The sequence below is a fragment of the Gekko japonicus genome, unplaced genomic scaffold, assembly GCF_001447785.1.
Source record: "Gekko japonicus isolate JY-2015 unplaced genomic scaffold, Gekko_japonicus_V1.1 scaffold881, whole genome shotgun sequence".
Classification (NCBI taxonomy): domain Eukaryota; kingdom Metazoa; phylum Chordata; class Lepidosauria; order Squamata; family Gekkonidae; genus Gekko; species Gekko japonicus.
This window is the reverse complement of record NW_015168675.1, coordinates 14,368-32,531: the sequence shown is the minus strand read 5'-3', so window position 1 is coordinate 32,531 and position 18,164 is coordinate 14,368. Positions and strand designations below refer to the sequence as shown.

The following is an 18,164-nucleotide window of genomic DNA, read 5'->3' as shown; positions in this document are numbered from 1 at the left end:
TCACAGCCGCCTCTTTTGCTTCTTCTGGGGGACAGAGAAAACAGAAAGGGAAGCCCTTGCACCATGAAGGTAGCTGTTGCTTTCTCAGGACACGCGGCAGCCTGTATCTTTGTGCAGAATTCATATTGTGTTCTTTCAGAAGATTCTCTGCTGTTTCCGGTTTGCATGATACGAGGTGGCTGAGCAATCCACGCTCTTGCAGGGTACCTAAAAGTAACCACATAACAACTTAAAAGATCAGTAAGCTTTGGAATATTTATTGTCGGTGCTACTAGTTGTCTGCATCTTGCAGCAGCCTAGCCTATCCAACCAGAACAACTACTTAAGATTTACAGGTACAGGCATACCCTTCTCATCCAGGGGAAGACTACGAAAGCAGTCATGATCTGAGTAATGGGCAAACATCCCTTAAGAGGTGTTATGATGGCATGGTGTTCCTATGAACTCTGGAAGCAGGGGAACAGATAGACCACCCCACTCCAGCTGCAGAAGGATCCCCATCATCACCGGGCAGAAAAGGCTACTCTTGTAGCTAAGGCTTGACTGATGAAGGAGTGCTTCATGTTGTGATGAAGAAGCAACTTCTTGATTCAAAAACTTGCCTTCTGCCAGATCTATATCTGCCTTGTCTCATGTCCTTCCTAACATGCTACGCATCTTGATTTCGACAATCCAAACAAAACTGCTTTTAGCCAAGGAATAATCTTGTCTAACTCCTTTTGAATAAAAAGACTGTGCCACATATTCAGGTTTTCAGCACTCTCGTTTCCTTTAAAAATCATCATTCTTCTGCCTTTGAAAAGCCTGGAGATCTTACAAGAACAAAGGTATATAGTTCTGGGAAAGGTGGGAAAGTTAATGAAGCAAAAAGAGTGAGCAGAGCTATGAATAAGTTAATTGCTAGGAATGCTTGAAGCTGTCTTGGAGGAAGCAATGGCTGGATGTCGTTACTAACTTCCGGGTGGGGCCCGGAGTTCTCCCAGAATCACAACTGATCTACAGGGCTGTTTCACTGGAGAAAGTAGCAATTTCTGATGGGACTCAGTGGCACTCACTCCCAGGCAGGTGTGCAAAGTTACCAGCTAATCAAATAAATGGCTGTGCTAGCCTCAGCTAGGGCTTCATAAATCATGCTATCAGCATGCATCAAAGAGGAGCAAAGTAGGCCTCAACAAACTCAGGGCTTTTTTTGTAGAAAAAGCCCAGCAGGAACTCATTAGCATAATAGGCCACACCCCCATGTTACCAGAAGTGTGGTCATTCAGCCACACCCACCTTTTGCTTCTTATTCTGTTTACCTTGCTTGTTGTCAAAACCCAGGGCCTTTTTTTGAAGCAGGAACTCCTTTGCATGTTAGGCCACACACCCCTAATGTATCCAATTCTAATGAGTTTCTGCTCTTGGGTGTGGCCTGTTATGCTAATGAGCTCCTGCTGGGCGTGGCCAACTCAGGAGCCCGCAGGAGCTCCGTTCCTGTGCGTTCCTGCCCAAAAATAGCCCTGAACAAACTTATGCACAAACATAAGCACACAGGGGGGAAAATCAAAGAAAACAAAAATAAATAAATAAACCCCGGAGTGAGTAAAACATGACATGATCTATCACTAATGGGAGGGAAGGTGGTTAGAAGACTCAAAACAAATATAGATATACAATCCTGTTTCCACTCTGTCTCCTTTTCTAAATATTAATATTGCTGTTTGAAAAACTGTCACTAAATGCATCAATTTCTTCAACTTTGCTTTCTCTAAGAGCTTCTCCTTGGTTCTCCTACCTCATTGGGTTGAACTCAGTGAGGATTAAATAAGCAGATATACAAATGCACCAGAAAAGCGGGCAACATTCATCACATCCTGACTGCCTTGATCTCCCCCTCCCCTCCCCTCCCACAACACACTTTAAAAACATTACCAGTTCCCTGTACTAAAATTGCCTCAGTCACAATGGTAGCAATCGTTACTAATCAACCAGACTATTCTTAAAGAATTCCCATTCAGTGGCCATCACAGAAAGGCTTCCCATCACAATGTGATATCAGCTGTCCCTGTGCCATGAAAAAGGACACTATCTGCTCTTGTTACAGTCAAGCAGTTATGAGAATTAAGTTTCTTAAGAACAATCAACAATGGAAACGTCACTAGTGCTGAGCACAGAGTGGTCATAACTGTAAACCATCAGCGTAAAGCAACCTGTTGCTTTCTTCTCACCTGAGACTGTATTCTCTAAAAAGAAAGACAGGATTCCAGTAATAAATGCAGGAACCATCAGCAGAGAAAGGAGGAAGAGGTCTACAGGGACACACCCTGTAGAGAAAGCATCACGGTTACCTCAGAAACACTCTTGCATGTATTCCTCCCAGTCTTCAAAGTTACCTCACTGACCATGCAGTCCTATACACAGATACTGCAGTCTAGGCCCATGGATTTCAATGCATAGGACTGCACTGTAGTTATCTCAGATAGTAATTAGTTTTAATTGGTATTGACCAAATATTTCTGTTGAATGCACAAGGTAATTTTTTCAAAATATAGGACTTCCTGAACGTATAATTTATTTGTGTTTAGAAGTTCTCCCCTGCTATTATTAACAATATACTCAAGCCTTCTTACAATGATAAAATAGAAATCACATTAACATTCTGTATAGCAGCAACAAAAATAAAACAGCAGATATTAAAGAGAAAATATAATACAAGAAGAGCATAGGGATGCCAGCCTCCAGGTGGGACCTGGGGATCTCCCAGAAGTACACCTCATCTCCAGACTGCAGAGATCAGTTCCCCCGAAGAAAATGGATGCTTCGGAGGGTGGACTCCTCTATGACGCGGCCCCCCACAGAGGTGGTCCCCCTGTCCTCCCCAGGCTCCATCCCCAAATCTCCAGGAGCTTCCCAACCTGAAACTGGCAACCCTGCCCCCCATCCCCCACTGGGGGGCAGTGGGGACTTGGCAACCCTAGTAGAGCACCAAACACAAGTAATACAAGTTACTAAAAATTGATCCAGGTTAAAATAATTCACGGATCCAGGTAATAAAACACAAGCAAGATAATTTAAAAATCCTGTCAGTTTGATGTTGGAGGCTACAAGGTAGGCCTGGTCTTCATCTGACTATATCTAAAACTATTATTGCCAGTATGACTAATCACCCTGGAAGAGGAAGAAGAGATTAGATTTACACCCCGCCCTCAACTACCCAAAGGAGTCTCAGAGCGGTTTACAATCTCCTTCCCTTCCGCTCCCCACAACAGACACCCTGTGAGGTAGGCGGGGCTGAGAGAGCTCTCTCGAGAACTGCCCTTGAGAGAACAGCTCTGAAAGAACTTGTAATTGACCCAAGGTCACACCAGCAGCTGCATGTGAAGGAGTGGGGAGTCAAACCCAGTTCTCCCAGATTAGAGTCCGCACTGTTAACCACTACACCAAACTGTTGCATATAATTCCAGATCTACCCCCCACACGGAGGCAGGATGTAGAATTGAGTTTAATTTGCTGATCTTAAAAATACAGGAGTGTCCTATAGGCAGGGTTACCAACTCCGGGTTGGGAAATACCTGGAGATTTTGGGGGTGGAGCCTGAGGAGGGCTGGGTTTGGGGAGGGACTTTAATCATAGAGTCCACCTTCCACAGTGGCCGTTTTACCAACTCCGGGTTGGGAAATACCTGGAGATTTTGGGGGTGGAGCCTGAGGAGGGCTGGGTTTGGGGAGGGACTTTAATCATAGAGTCCACCTTCCACAGTGGCCGTTTTCTCCAGGTGAACCGATCTCTGTCTCTTGGAGATCAGTTGCAATAGTGGGAGGTCTCCAGCCACTGCTTGGAGGTTGGCAACCCTACCTATAGGTGAAGGCACTGATTCAACTGAAAAAAGTACACGCCACAGCTTCATTTCCAAATCAGTGCCGTTCAGAAGAGAAGTTTAGACCGTCAGCTCTAACACTGCAATCACTGGCCTTAGACAGTTGGACGGGGATGAAAGCCAGCCAGTTTGGTGTCGTGGTTAAGTGGGCGGACTCTGATCTGGGAGAACCGGGTTTGATTCCCCACTCCTCCACTTGCACCTGGCTGCATGACCTTGGGCAAGCTGTAGTTCTGATAAGAGCTGTCCTTGAAAAAGAGCCATTTCTGTGAAGAGCTCTCTCAGCCCCACCTACCTCACAGGATGTCTGTTGTGGGGAGGGGAAGGGAAAGGAGGTTGTAAGCTGCTCTGAGACACCTCTGGGTAGTGAAGAGCGGGGTATAAATCCAATCTCTTCTCTCCTTCTTTTTGGTGTATATTTCATACCAGTTTGGTAAAGTGGTTAAGTGCGTGGACTCTAATCTGGTAGAACCGGGTTTGGTTCCCCACTCTTCCACTTGCACCTGGCTGGATGACCTTGGGCAAGCCATAGTTCTGGCACAGCTGTTCTTGAAAAAGAGCAGTTTCTGTCAAGAGTTCTCTCAGCCCCACCTACCTCACAGGGTGTCTGTCTGTTGTGGGGAGGGGAAGGGAAAGGAGGTTGTCAGCCGCTCTGAGACTCCTTTGGGTAGTGAAGGGCGGGGGAGAAATCCAATCTCTTCCCTTCTCTTCTTCTTCTTCTATACATTACCATTAAGAAAGTGGCTCTATCCACTAAAGTTATAACTGTTGTAAGCTGAAAGTCAACAATTGTATCCTGTATATATCATTGCATAAATCTATGTAGATATCTACTCACCCTTTATTGCATACTTCCAAAACAATACCATTTTACAATCTTTATGTACTTAATACACCAATGTGTATATGTATGTTATAATGTTACAAAGGCAAAACCTAATAAAATATGTTGTAAAAAAAAAAAAAGAAAGTGGCTGAAATGGTACTTCATATCGACCGCCCCTGAGTCAGACACAGTACTAGCAGAATTGACTCACTGAAAGAACTATTTGACATAAATTTACTGAGCATCTAGAAGTCAGTTGGAAAGAACAAAGTGAGGGCACAGTCCATGAAGTGCTCTTTCAGAAAAGTCACTTTTGGAACCCTTCATTGAAGCCTTATCCCCTATGACAGCCCAACCACCTTTTAAACAGTGTTCGGGATCTTAACAATGATGCCTTGACTGTACCACAGATTATGGCCTCTCAAGCTTTTGTTGTCCCCGCCGCCCTGAAAATGTAAAGCACCTGTGGCCAGGGACTCTGGAGCAGCGAAAAGCCATTTCGGAACCAGCAGTCCCATGAACATGGTGAAGCCCACAATGAAGATGTTCCTTCCTGAGTCAATGTTCGTGTATTGGAAGCATGAGATGCCAGTGCCCACAGCCACGCTATATGTCACACAGAGCATTCCTCCTGAGGTGAAAAAGAGAAAAAAACAGCAACACTGACTTCAGAAGAAGACAACAAGCAATTGGGGGGGGGGGTGAGGCCATCTACTGGTGTTCAGCCCGCAAGTGCCGTCTCACATGAGGCTGCCATGAAGTGACAGAGCGAGCGTGGATCATTCCGTTTTTTTCGTTTGATTTCTTTGATTGGGAGCTGGTGGCGCTAGTTCATTTCCCCAACATATACATAAAAGAAGCTTGGTACTGTGAGCTGCCTTAATCTGTGAGCAGGAAGACGTAATACTGGGAGGACTGCAAGCATTTGTTACCATGAACTGCCAGAGGAATGGTGGCAAGGAGTCCCGTCAGCCGAGGAGATAAGCCCAGCAGGATGCACGCCAGAGCACTAACCCACACTGAGCGGATTGAGGTAGCCTGGATTTTAAAAAAAGAATAAAGATCAGTGGTTGTGGCCTTTCTGGGACAGACTTGCAGTGGCTTGTCTCATGTTGTCTCCATGGTGGGGGGACAGAGGGTGGTGCTTGGGGAGAGGGTTTCACCGTGTTGGCCTCCGGTATGTGGCATCCCACCAGGGGCGATCCTCTCACCCATGTTGTTTAACATCTGCATGCACCCCCTCACCCAGCTGATGTGGCGCTTCGAGCTGGGTTGCCACCAGTATGCTTATGACACCCAGCTATGTCAATGGACGGCCAACTGGATACCGTGGCCAAAAAAACAGAAAATAACAACTGTGTACTGCACAAACCCGCACCAAAGTTAACAAAAAGAGACTTCAACACAAAGGTAATTCAACACATGTAATCCATGATAGGAAAATACAAACGTCCACAATATCCCAAAGGGAAAGAACAAAGTCCAGAATAGAAATTTCACAAATGGAAACAATGAAGTCTGGAATAGATATCAACACTTTTCCTAGGTATTGTTCAGAGTTTCGGACTTCTGGTCCTTCCTCAGGAACAAAAAGCCACTACAGGAAGTCTCATTGCAATTTCTTAACAGGCAAGCTTTATTCAGTTTCTATATGGGCCAGGTCTCCTAAGCTTTAGAAAGCACCTACCAAGGTTGCTATTGTGTAAGTTGGACCAAACATGCCTCCCAGATGTATTAGCCAAGGGCTTGGAAGCTGTGGCAGATCGGTTCAAACGGAGTTGGCTGAAACGCAATCCATCGAAGACAGAGGTCCTGTGCCTGAGAGCCAGTTTGGTGTCGTGGTTAAGAGCGCAGCCTCTAATCTGGGAGAAATGGGTTTGATTCCCCACTCCTCCACATGCAGCTGCTGGTGTGACCTTGGGTCAGTTACAAGTTCTTTCAGAGCTGTTCTCTCAAGGGCAGTTCTCGAAAGAGCTCTCCCAGCCCCACCTACCTCACAGGGTGTCTCTGGTGGGGAGGGGAAGGGAGAGGAGATTGTAAGCTGCTCTGAGACTCCTTCGGGTAGTGGAGGGTGGGGTATGAATCCAATCTCCGTCTCCTTCCCCTCCAATTGGGGATCCAACTCCCGGCACTTGATGGGGTGTTTTTATTACCAGCGCCAACGTTTAAGAGCTTGGGCGTGACTCTGGATGCCTCTCACTACCAATGGATTCATACATTCATTCCTCTTTGCCAGGTCTGCATACTTTCCTCTTCGACAAGTCAGGCAACTGGCTCCCTACCTGTCCCCCCATGACCTAGCCACAGTGATCCATGCAGTGGTCACCTCCAGATTGGATTACCGTAATATGCTCTGTGCAGGGCTACCCATGAGATTGACCTGGAAATTGTAGCTGGTCCAGAGTGCGGCGGCGCGTGTTCTCACAGGAACACCATTGAAAGCACATATACAACCAGTGCTCCACCAGCTGCGTTGGCTTCCAGTTGAGTACCAGATCAAATTCAAGGTTTTGGTATTGACGCTCAGAGTCCTATGCGGCCTGGGACCGACATACCTTTAGGATCATCTCTCTCAGTATGTCTTTCAAAGAGTGTTATGCCCGTGCCAATTCCCCCCCCCCTTTTTATGACATCTGAAGTCCAATCAGCACTAATGGATAAGACTAGCACTTTATTATTATCAGAGGGGGGGGATCGCAGTTCCCCCGGGTGAAGTGTGGGGGCGGGGCACATGACGAAGCCCCGCCCCCTGCTTCCAGCCGCCCCGCTTCCGGCCCTCATTCAGCCCAGGAGAAGAGGGAGGGTAAGTTGCTTCCTCCCCGCCTCTCCCTACCCCTGCCTGCCTGGGGCCAGGGAGGGCCTTCACGGGGCTTCCTCGCACTCAGGTGACACCCCACCTGAGCTGTGACACCCCCCCCCGTGGGGGGATTTGGGGGGCATGCCAGGAGAGGCAGGGGCCATCCCTGACATGATGATGTCACATAAAGTGCCATCATTGTGTCAGGGATGCAGCACTGTTTGCGCATGCCCCCCCTCCCCCAAATGGTTGGGGGAAAGTGAGGACCACCCATGCCTGCCCTGCAAGCGACAAGTTTGCCACTTGTAGGGCAGACACGAGCAGCCCCCGCTTCAAAAGAGCAGGCACCCTGTGCACCTGGCCTACAAGTGGTGAGTTCGCCACTTGCAGGGCAAGCACAGGGGGCTCCTGCTTCAAAAGAGCAGGTGCCACACACGCCTGCCATGCAGACGGCGAGCCCACGGCTCGCAGGGCCGGTGCAAGCGGCTCCTGCTTTAAAAGAGTGGGCACCACACGCGCACCTGCCCTGCAAGCAGCGAACTCGTGGCTTGTAGAGCAGGTGCAGGTAGCCCCCACTTCAAAAGACCAGGTGCTGTGAGAGCCTGCCCTGTAGGTGGCAAATTTACTGCTTGCAGGGTGGGCATGCACAACCCCCACCCTTTTCAAGCGGGGCTGCGGACAGCTGTTGGGGGATGGGGCTTCCCCCTGCCGGCCAAGTGGCCGGCATCTGGGGACAGTCCAAATAATCAGGGGATCCCCTGCCTCCACCTGGGGACTGGCATCCCTATCGACCAGAGGAGGCCCTGGCATTGGTCTCGTGGCACACTCTCCCAGGTGAGTTCCAGGATCTGCAGAACTTATTACGGTTTTGGAGGGCCTGTAAAACGGAGATGTTCCTCAACCGGGCCTATGATTGAGGCAGTGGAACTTTACCAGCATTGGCCTTCCCAGCATGTTTCCAGCACATTTCCAGCGCCTCTTCATTTTATATGGTATCTTCTCACCCACCCACCTCCCACAACATTCGTTTACCCTCTGTTATGCACATTTATGGAGCGGCCTCAAATATAGCTGTATTGGCGCCACAAATAACTGGATTTTAATAATTTATTGATGTCGCTGATTGTTTTATTGAAATGTATTACATTTGTATTATATTGTTATATTGTGATCTTGTATTGTTGTAACCTGCCCCGAGCCTCACCATGTAGGAGATGGCGGGCTAGAAATTTAGGACTGACAGTCCTAAGGGACCGCCTCTCCCCATATGTGCCCCAGACAACAAGGCACTCTGCAGATGATTTTGTGCATTAATTTTCAAATTACGGGAATTGCACCTTAAAAGCTCTTAAATTGGAATTTTTAATTGTGTTTTATGTCTGATTAACTGTATGCTGGTCTAAAGACCATAATAAACGAACAAACATCTGCTGGTTGTCCCCGGCACGAAAGATGTCTGCCTAGCCTCAACCAGGGCCAGAGCTTTTTCGGCCCTGGCCTGGTAGAACACGCTTCCAATTTGAGATCAGGGCCCTGCAGGACCTGTTATATTTTTGCAGGGCCTGCAAAACGGAGCTGGTCCATGAGGCAGCAGTCATCTAACCGGCTGGCCTCCCTGCTGCTGTTGCAGGATGCTGCTAGGAACAAGACCTTTCTGGCTCCGCTCCAGACCATTCCTTCCTAGCCACAGAAACTGAAAATTGAAATTGGCTGCACTGCCCACTTTAACTGTTTTCAACTGGTTTTATTGTATTAATTTAATGTCTGGTATCTATTAACTGGATCATTTTAAGACGGTATTGGAATCTGTTATTGTGACCCACCCTGTGCCTGCTTGCGGGAAGGGCGGGATATAAATTGAAATAGCAAATAAATAAATTAATTAATAATGAGTAAATAAATAAACCTGCATTGTCTGACATGAGACGGGCAGAGAACTGTGGGAGGGCCATCTAGTAAACTGAGCTTCTCAGGCTGTGTGGATCTCTCTCCCCTAGGAGGGCAGGCTAGTGCCGTTCTGCAGGCCTCCTGGAGGAAATACAAGATGTCAGACCAGTTGAATACTAGATGACGTCTTAAAGGTAAAGGGTTTCCCTTTCTCGAAAGCCAGTCGAATCCGACTCTAGGGTTGCGGTGCTCATCTCCGTTTTCAAGCCAAAGAGCCAGCGCTGTCTAAAGACGTTTCCGTGGTCATGTGGCCGTTGTGACTAAACACCGAGGTGCACAGAACACTGTTCCCTTCCCACCGAAGTGGTACCTATTTATCTACTTGCAATTTCTTGCTTTCAAACTGCTAGGTTGGTAGGAGCTGGGGCCAGAGACGGGAGCTCACTCCGTCATGCTGCACTCGGGTCTCGAACTACTGAACTACCGACCTTCCGGTCTGCAGCTCAGCGTCTTAACCACTTGAGCCAACCGCAGCCCCTAGATGACATCTTGCCCTCTTTTATTGCATTCTAGGGATGATTTTATGATAAGGTTTTAATGCTGAACAGTTGTGTTGATTGTTGTTAACCATCTTGAGGGGCCCAGACAGGCTAAAAAGCACACTACAAAAATTACCTTGATGGGTAAAAGAAATTTTGAAAAAACAGGGTGCAAGAACGTGCTTCTGCTGTAACACAGCCCTACTGAGCTGGCTGTATTTCCCACACACACACATTCATCCGATAGATCCTTCTGGATTCCTTAAAGTGACCAGGCAGGGGCTGCCCAGGTGAAGAAAATGGAGGGTGGGTGGGTGGACAGAAGTCTAATCGCATCGCAGATGAGAGAAGTCATTTGTTCTGTCACTTAAAAGACAGGCCTGCTTTTCACCTGATCGGCTTTCCCCTTCTCCTCAAACCCACTGACCATGACACTAAGGTTACCTATGGATGGGTATGGTCCAAGAAGCAGTTTGACTCTAATCTGGGAGAACAGAGTTTGATTCCCACTCCTACACATGCAGCTGCTGGTGGGACCTTGAGTCAGTTACAAGTTCTTTCAGAGCTGTTCTCTCACAAGGAGTTCCCATAGAGCTCTCTCAGCCCCATCTACCTCACAGGGTGTCTGTTGTGGGGAGGGGAAGGGAAACGGCTCTGAGACTCCCTCGGGTAGTGAAGGGTGAGGTATAAATCCAATCTGCTCCTCTTCCCCTTCTTCTCTGGGATGTTATCCCTCCCCGATGCAACCTACACTCCGATACCTCTTTTTGTCTTCATTTACTATATAATCCCGGGGGGGGGGGCATTTTACCAGGGAACAAAACAGCCAGCAAAAGAAGTGGAGAGGAGACTGCAAGGGTAATGGGAGACACAGAGCATTACCTGGTTACAGGCTGTGACCCTGGATAACATCAAAAGCCTCAGCTAGGTGGATATAAAGGGAATGGGCTTGGTTACAGGGAATGTGCTTTGCATACAGACCGTTTCATGTTCAGTCTCTAGTTGTTGTTGTTGTTCAGTCGCACAGTCAAGTCCGACTCTCCGCGACCCCATGGACCAGCTCCCGCCAGGCCTTCCTGTCTTCCGCCGTCCTCTGAAGTTGGCTCAATTTCATGTTCGTTGTATCGATGACATTGTCTAACCATCTCATCCTTTGCCGTCCCCGTCTTCTTTGACCTTCAGTCTTTCCCCAGTCTTTCCCTTCAGTCTCTAGTATCTTCAGTTAAATTGGATTTCAAGCATTTCAGGGAAAAATCTCTCTCTGAAACCTTGAGCAGTCTGGCGTAGACAACGCTCGACCAGATGAAGAAATGGTCTGAGTCCGGATAAGGCAGTTGCATGGAGTATCGGGCCTTAGACTACGGCAGTCTTTGAAACGGGGGCTCCAATATGTGCCTGTTACCCATTGAGCACCATAGCGGATCCCGTGAGAGACCTGAGAGCTCACTTTGTATCTGTCCGTCACCCTCACCCCATGCACATACCTGAGTCAGATGGCTGGCACAGACGTTCGGCATACTGGATGCTGTTCCAGACACACTCCCCAGCAGAGCAGACAGGAGACTGCCTAGGCCCTCAGCACAGAGCCCTCTGTTGCATGCATGCTGAGGCGCAGGTGGTTCCCTCAGTGCTTTGCTACAAAGCAAATAGCAGCCTATAGAATTAATACTTGCAGCCACACCCATTGCAGCACCGATGGCTACTGCAGAGGTACTGAGTAGAGGCCAGCCCTGTTCACCTGCAGAATAAAGAAAAGGAAAGATGAGGAGTGAAGTCCAACCACCAGCCCAGAGAAAGGGCAGCGTTCAGTCAGCCCTCCTACTACCTGGATAAGGCACCTGGAGCCACGGGGACTGCAGGGTGTTGTTGGTGAGGGTCACATGACGCATGGAAGGGTGCAACACATCCCACGGAATTGGGATGGGATTCAGAATCCCACAAACAAGCCAGATTCCAGAGACTGGCAACAGAACCTGCCGGAATACAAAGTACAAGTGAGATGCCACCTGACCTTCCTGTGCCCTGCTACCCCTGGGCCTGGTCCACACGATGTCGGGAAACACGACGTTCCACCAAGACAAGCCACCCCATCCTTTAGGACATTACTCACTCCAGACTACGATTAATTTATTTGTGTTTTCAAATTGCCATTTACCTGAACAGGTGTTTAGGCTGGCGCTATGAGATTCGGATGGGACTATATATGGAAACATGTATGGGTGTGATTTAGGACCCAAAATTTAGGTGTGCTTTATGACCAAACAGTATATTGCTTGGTGGGCTTTGGAGAAGAGGAGAGGCAGGCTGGGTCTGGGAATTAAGCTACAATCCTGAAGTAAATTTGTGCAGTGCGGACCTCTGAGGAGGGGAAAGGACTCTAGACATCTGATCTAGCTACATCACACACACACCCTAGTTTAATGATAGTTTCCCTCAAAGAAGTGTAGTTTGGTGGGGGGATACTGAGGATTCACTGTTGGGTGCCTTTTGAGATTTCTAAAAAATGTAATTGACATATCAACATACCAATATTATGGTATACTGCCGTCAATTACTGGTTAAAAAAATCCTCCAAAAAGATCCCCATGGAGACTAGGACAGGGAAAATGCAGTGAAACCCTCCATAGGGAAGCCCTATTGCTGCTGTGCAGCACTGAAAGCCACAGCTATAATGGAAAGTATCACTGTGTGGGAAAGCTCAAAGTCTATGGTATAAACATGCCATGGAGCTCCATAGCATCGGAGCAACCAGTCAGCTCATGGCTCCTTCAGGTCATAGGGCCAGTCATCCTTGGAGCTTCCTGTCATCATTAGGGTAAACTGCAAACATATCCAACTTCTCAATTAGTATAAAAGTCTGGAATACCTCTCAGCTCAAGGTTGCACAGATTAGAGCAAGACGACAGGGCAGTAGTGAACACGATGGAAATTGGACAGTGGTTCATGAATTCATACCGAGAACATATGAAGGTTTGGGCTACGTGATCTTATAGAGAGGCCCCCTGCCCGGCTCCACTGGCAGAGGGGCAACCGACAGGAAGCCAGGTGCTGTGATAGCAAAATACTCAGCAACACAAGTCTAAAAGAGATGGAGAGTGAGTGATATTCAGCACAATAGTGCCATAGGTACAGGGCATTTCATTGTATACAAATATGCAAACACTAACATCTGCCTTGCTGGACTTGCACAACACAAAGAATCAGAGTAGATTTCCTCATGTCAGTCAGTCTCTCCCAACATCATTCCCTGCTCCATGCTAGGAAAGAGGCAAGAAAGGACCAGCGTATCCTGAAGAACCCACTCTAGCACTAATATCATCACCAAAACAAATACAGAAAAATTAGCACATCTGAAAATGTAAAATGCCGAAATTTGAAGTCTTGCAAAAACTAAATGAAAATTAATTTCATGTCTCAACATTTGAATATTGAAAAGACATATGAATATTGGCAAACTTTTTGAATTATGGTTGAGTTTCACAGGACAGAACTCAACTTTTGAAATGGCAAACACAAGTTTCATCCCCACAATAGTAGTTCTTGTGGGTTCAAGGCCATTTGTCTACATTTGAATTGAAAGCTGACAGTTTCAGAACGTAGATGTTTATTCTGTTATGAGTGTATCTGATTTTGTAGTATGGCACTAATATGCCCAGTTGCCTTACAATGCCCCCAGCTAGAAAAAGCAGGAAGTAGAAAAGGCTGGAAATCTTCACCCTGTCCATGCTCACACTTCACTCCCTTGAGTGCCCTTGTTAGGAGAGGCTGGGAAGTGCCTACACTCTTGGAGGATCTTTTGAAGAAAGCTAATAATAAGAGCTTTGAGGAACATACAGCATGGCTATCCCCCAGTTTTCAGAGCAGAGAAGAGCAGCAGGCCTGTATGCTGAAAGTCCAATGACAGCAAGGCTTGGAGCCAGAACCATCGGCCCACAATGCTTGGCAATCCAGCCACAGGCACCTGACACTCCACATGCCACCTGCACCACAGCTGAGACCAATACTGCACCAGAGACCTAGGGGAAAAGAGATGGACAAGGATAAAATTATAAACCCCATTATTGGCTTCCAAGGGCTGTTAGCTCCATCTCCTTTGTTTTTAAGTAAGCAAGACAAATAGACGGGGAGCTATGACAAACTGGAGGAAACTGACAAAGCAGGTAAGGTAAGAAACTAGCAATTTCCTCATCCCTTCCCCACTCTATGATGGCAACAATATATGCCACACCCTGATTACTATCACTAAATTGGCACCTCATTCTCAAAAAGAACCCAAGGTTTCATGTTTCCCCAGTGTTTTCCTTTTCCCCAAAATCTGTCCATCATAGCTACGAACCTCACAGAGTAACCAGTCCCAATTTCTTGTATTTTCGCGGTTTAGACCAGAGTATTCATTAGGGGCACCAGTGCCTGGAAGAGGGAGAAGAACAGACATATGTGAATTGGAGAGAGATGGAAATAAAGAAGACAACAAAGAAAAGTGGAGGAACCCAGAAATCAAGCTAGCCTTAAGATCACAGATGTTGAGAATGGGATCTGTAGAATGTTAGGATGGAATGCAGCTATATGAAGCTTGCAGGGATCCTAGAGAAAGATATGGAGGAGAGAAAGAAAGCAGGGGATCCATGTCTGCATATGAGCTGCCAGGGAGGGGTTAAAACCAGTCACATGTGGCACATGGTGATTGCATCCTATTGATCACTTACGTTAAAAAAAACACTGAGTGAGTCAGAGAAGTAGGAAAGGTTCAGCAAAGGTGAATAAAAAACAGTTTTTCTCATATACCGGGAGCAGAGTATAAAAGATCTCTATTGCTTTCACTTCTCTAAAGGCACATGGTTGGCTGCTGCTGGAAAAAGAATGCTGAACTACACATACATTGTATTGATCCAATAAGGCAATTGTTATGCTGTTACACACCTTAGCCTGATCTAACATGAAGTAGTTGCTTAGTTTTAGAACACAAAGTGCAAAAACAGTGACCACAGAAAGTTGTTTCTTCAATGTGATATAAACCACTGCTGAATCCAAGACTCAGAGGCATCAACAACTCCGACAACCCTTTTCCAATAATAATGACCTGTCCTTAAAAAATCCAAGTATCTGGAAGCAGGTTGGGTATTGTAACCATAACTCACTGTTTCCTTTTGACTGATGAATGGGAGCTGTATGTTGGGTCAGAACCATGGCTGGGATAAGGAACTCAAAAGATGGTGCTTGAACCAATGGCAACCTGCAGGGATGACAATGGACAGATCAAGCTGCTAGAGGGATTTGGGGGGTTAAGAAATATTAAGAATTATTAGCCAGAAGCCAAACAGAAATAGGCATTTCCCAGGACCTAAAACATCCCGTCCCCACTCTGCTTAGCTTCTAAGAATAGGATCAGAGATTGGCCAAAATCAGCTTACCTAGTACCTAGTCCACATTGTAATGCTGTAGAGATGCCACAGGCAAAGAAGTTGCGCGCCAGAAGTTCATTCCAGCACTGAAAACCATCCAGCTTACTGGGAGGGAGTGTGGCTAGGAAGAGCAAGTGAAAGATGCAGAGAAAGGAGGCCTGGACCAGGAGATGCTGGGAAGGAGCAACAAGGTGGAATGAGCCCCAGTCTCAACAGTAGTAAATCTATAAGCCTAGATCCCCGCCTAGAAGATGCCACCACACACCATGCTTGATGATATCTCTCAGCCCTCTTTCAGAACCATAGCCTGATATGTCAGTGCCTCTCAGGCAGACCCCACAGCTCCACTCTTTTCCTTAGTGAAACCCATTAAAGTGCAGTCCCTCAGTTTCAACATTCAACTGTCCTCACCCCACCTATAGCCTCGGCCTGTTACCTGCAAATCAGGACTGTTGCCGATCAGACAAGACTCAAGAACGACATCGTTGAATGGCATATGCCACACCACTTAGAAATACTCATCTTTGTTTCTGCCCCTTGTGCCTCTTAGCAGGACAAGATTTGTTTCGGCTATTGCGCCATCTCCCAACTTACCTGCAAGGCCAACAGGACACTCAGGGACCAGGGAGGAGAGTTGGGCCCAGTGTAAGCACAGGGAAGGATGCTTTGGGTAGTCATGTTGACCTCATTCACACTGGTTCTTTTTCCCTTTGTTCTGTGTTGCTTTCTGCCCGGAAAGTGGCCTAACAATGAAGTATTCTCCAGCTCCTCTTTTCCCGTAGCCTTCTCCCTCCACCGGCCATTTGGATCTGAACTTCCACCTTTGGCCCTTCTGGGAAACATTAGCTCAGACAGTTAGCCATTAACTCATCTTGGCCAGTAAGCAACCCCTGTGCATAGGGGTAGAAAGCATGACTGAGCAGGAGTGGAACCAGAGCTGCACTAGTTACATATACAGAGCTTCCCTAGCTTAAACCTGATGTGTCAAGCAATAACCGCATCAGACCATACCGAGTGACAATAAGTACCTTTTCCCCTTTGGGCACCATTTGTGGCACTGATGCAGCTTTTGTGGCCAGAGAACAAAAGGTGCACCACCCACAGCCATAGAACAGAAGGAAATGGTTCTGTTTGTTTCATATTACTGCTAGTACCACTGGTTTAGCTTGAAACTGGCATAGGAAACAAGGCTGTCTTAGCCCACAGTCAGCACCAACCCAGGTAGTCTTAGGTGGTGATACACTATGAAAGTGAGGGCCACTGAGACTCTGGAAAGGATACCTACCCATCAGTATTAGCCCCCAAAGCGGTACATCATGCATGGTTTGAAGGGAGAGACCATTTGTTGTCACAAGAAGCAATGGGTAATGAAGTGCCATGAATCTGTACTAAGGGTTCTCCAAAGCTTCTTTCTATGAAGATTGTTAGAAGAACCCACCTCCATTTCCTCCCAGCAGAGGGGAGTGACAGGGCAATATTTGTGGATAAAGATGGGATTGAGTAGGAGAGTATATGGGCCTGATAGAGGACACCATGATGCAGAGGAAAGGCAAAATATTCCTTTTTTGCTCCTGGGTGGTTATATTTCAGTTTTTAGTCAGCTGCCATTCGTGAGTTACTGCTTCATAACTGGCTTATATTTGTCTGAGAATGTGGATTTTTAATAATTTAGGCGAAAGTATTTTCTTAAAGTGTTGTATTGTACAGCATTATTGATTTGTATTGTCGTCAAACACTTTGGTGGAGAGACTGAATATAAATATTGTAAATCACTCATATCCTTAACAGATGTATTTTGGTGCTAGTTGCAGAATTCTCAACTATAGGTAACTGCATTGTAGCAAGAAGCAATTCTCAATTATAGGTAACTGCACTGTAGCAAGAAGCAATGATTACTCACTTTTGATTCTGCAGAGGTGGGTTGCTAAGTTACAGCGATTGCATACATCATGAAAGCAGAGCAGAATTCAGTTCCTTGAGAATGTCAATTAACTTAAAAATAATTGAAGGAGACCTGCACAGGTTTCAAATACATATATGGTGCCAGAGGCCAAACACTGCCTTGAGCAAAGGTTACAGTGTATAGAAGACAGGACTGCTCTAATCTGTTCCTGCAGTTTTCAAGCCATACCACTACTAGAATCCCAAGTCATCCATATAACCATGTCACTCCTTGCCCAGGTGTTCCAATTCTTTAAATATGCATGTTTTGTGAACAGAAGTTGAATCAGTGTATTGCAGATCTCCCCAACACCAAGCAGGAAGACTCTGGTACCTGGGGTCAGTGTAATAAAAAACAACAACAATCCAAGACCTGAACACATCACCAGGAACTATTTTTATTACTACAAGAAGTTAAGTGAAAAACTACAGCAAAAAAGTGCTGGCAAGATATTGAAGTAGAAACTATCTGCCACCCCTCCACCCCCTTTCACCCAAAGAATTAGACTGGGCAGTCAAGCACTCGCAAAACATCAGGCAGGGGTACCAAAGCACCAAAATTAACCTTACGTAACTGGGTCTTCCCCTTTCTGTCCCAGTGCTGTGGTTGAAGAAAATTACAGATTAATCCTGCATGGCTCTTAGGAATGGCTGCCCAAGTAGGACACACTAGATCAGTGTTAGCATAATGTGGAAACTCACTGTTATTAACTGTCCTAACTGTGTGGTATAAATACAGCTATCACTTGATAGCTTGAAGATGTAGAATTGCTGGCATTTGTCACTGTGGAAGGCAGTCATCACAGATAATTCCTTCCTAGTGCCTCAAAGAAGCTATCACACAAGCTAGGAGACAATGCATGATGCCCAACGCTAGCTATGTTAATTACGCAGTAAATACAGCTATTGCTTGATA

The 18,164-nt window shown here is 46.6% G+C and overlaps 1 protein-coding gene across 1 annotated transcript in view; it reads right to left on the bottom strand.

The window, feature by feature from the left end:
• The window catches only part of SLC23A3 (solute carrier family 23 member 3), a 19,029-nt gene extending 3,044 nt beyond the window's left edge, over positions 1 to 15,985 (bottom strand). The window contains exons 1-12 of the mRNA XM_015415364.1: positions 15,902 to 15,985; positions 15,317 to 15,480; positions 15,044 to 15,138; positions 14,242 to 14,315; positions 13,740 to 13,921; positions 12,861 to 12,984; positions 11,731 to 11,878; positions 11,390 to 11,643; positions 5,615 to 5,720; positions 5,146 to 5,313; positions 2,208 to 2,303; positions 5 to 207 (exon numbers count right to left, since the gene is read on the bottom strand). Of these exons, the coding sequence (XP_015270850.1) occupies positions 5 to 207; positions 2,208 to 2,303; positions 5,146 to 5,313; positions 5,615 to 5,720; positions 11,390 to 11,643; positions 11,731 to 11,878; positions 12,861 to 12,984; positions 13,740 to 13,921; positions 14,242 to 14,315; positions 15,044 to 15,138; positions 15,317 to 15,480; positions 15,902 to 15,985 (1,698 nt within the window). The remainder of the gene's footprint in view (positions 1 to 4; positions 208 to 2,207; positions 2,304 to 5,145; positions 5,314 to 5,614; positions 5,721 to 11,389; positions 11,644 to 11,730; positions 11,879 to 12,860; positions 12,985 to 13,739; positions 13,922 to 14,241; positions 14,316 to 15,043; positions 15,139 to 15,316; positions 15,481 to 15,901) is intronic.
• Between the last annotated feature and the right edge of the window lie 2,179 nt (positions 15,986 to 18,164).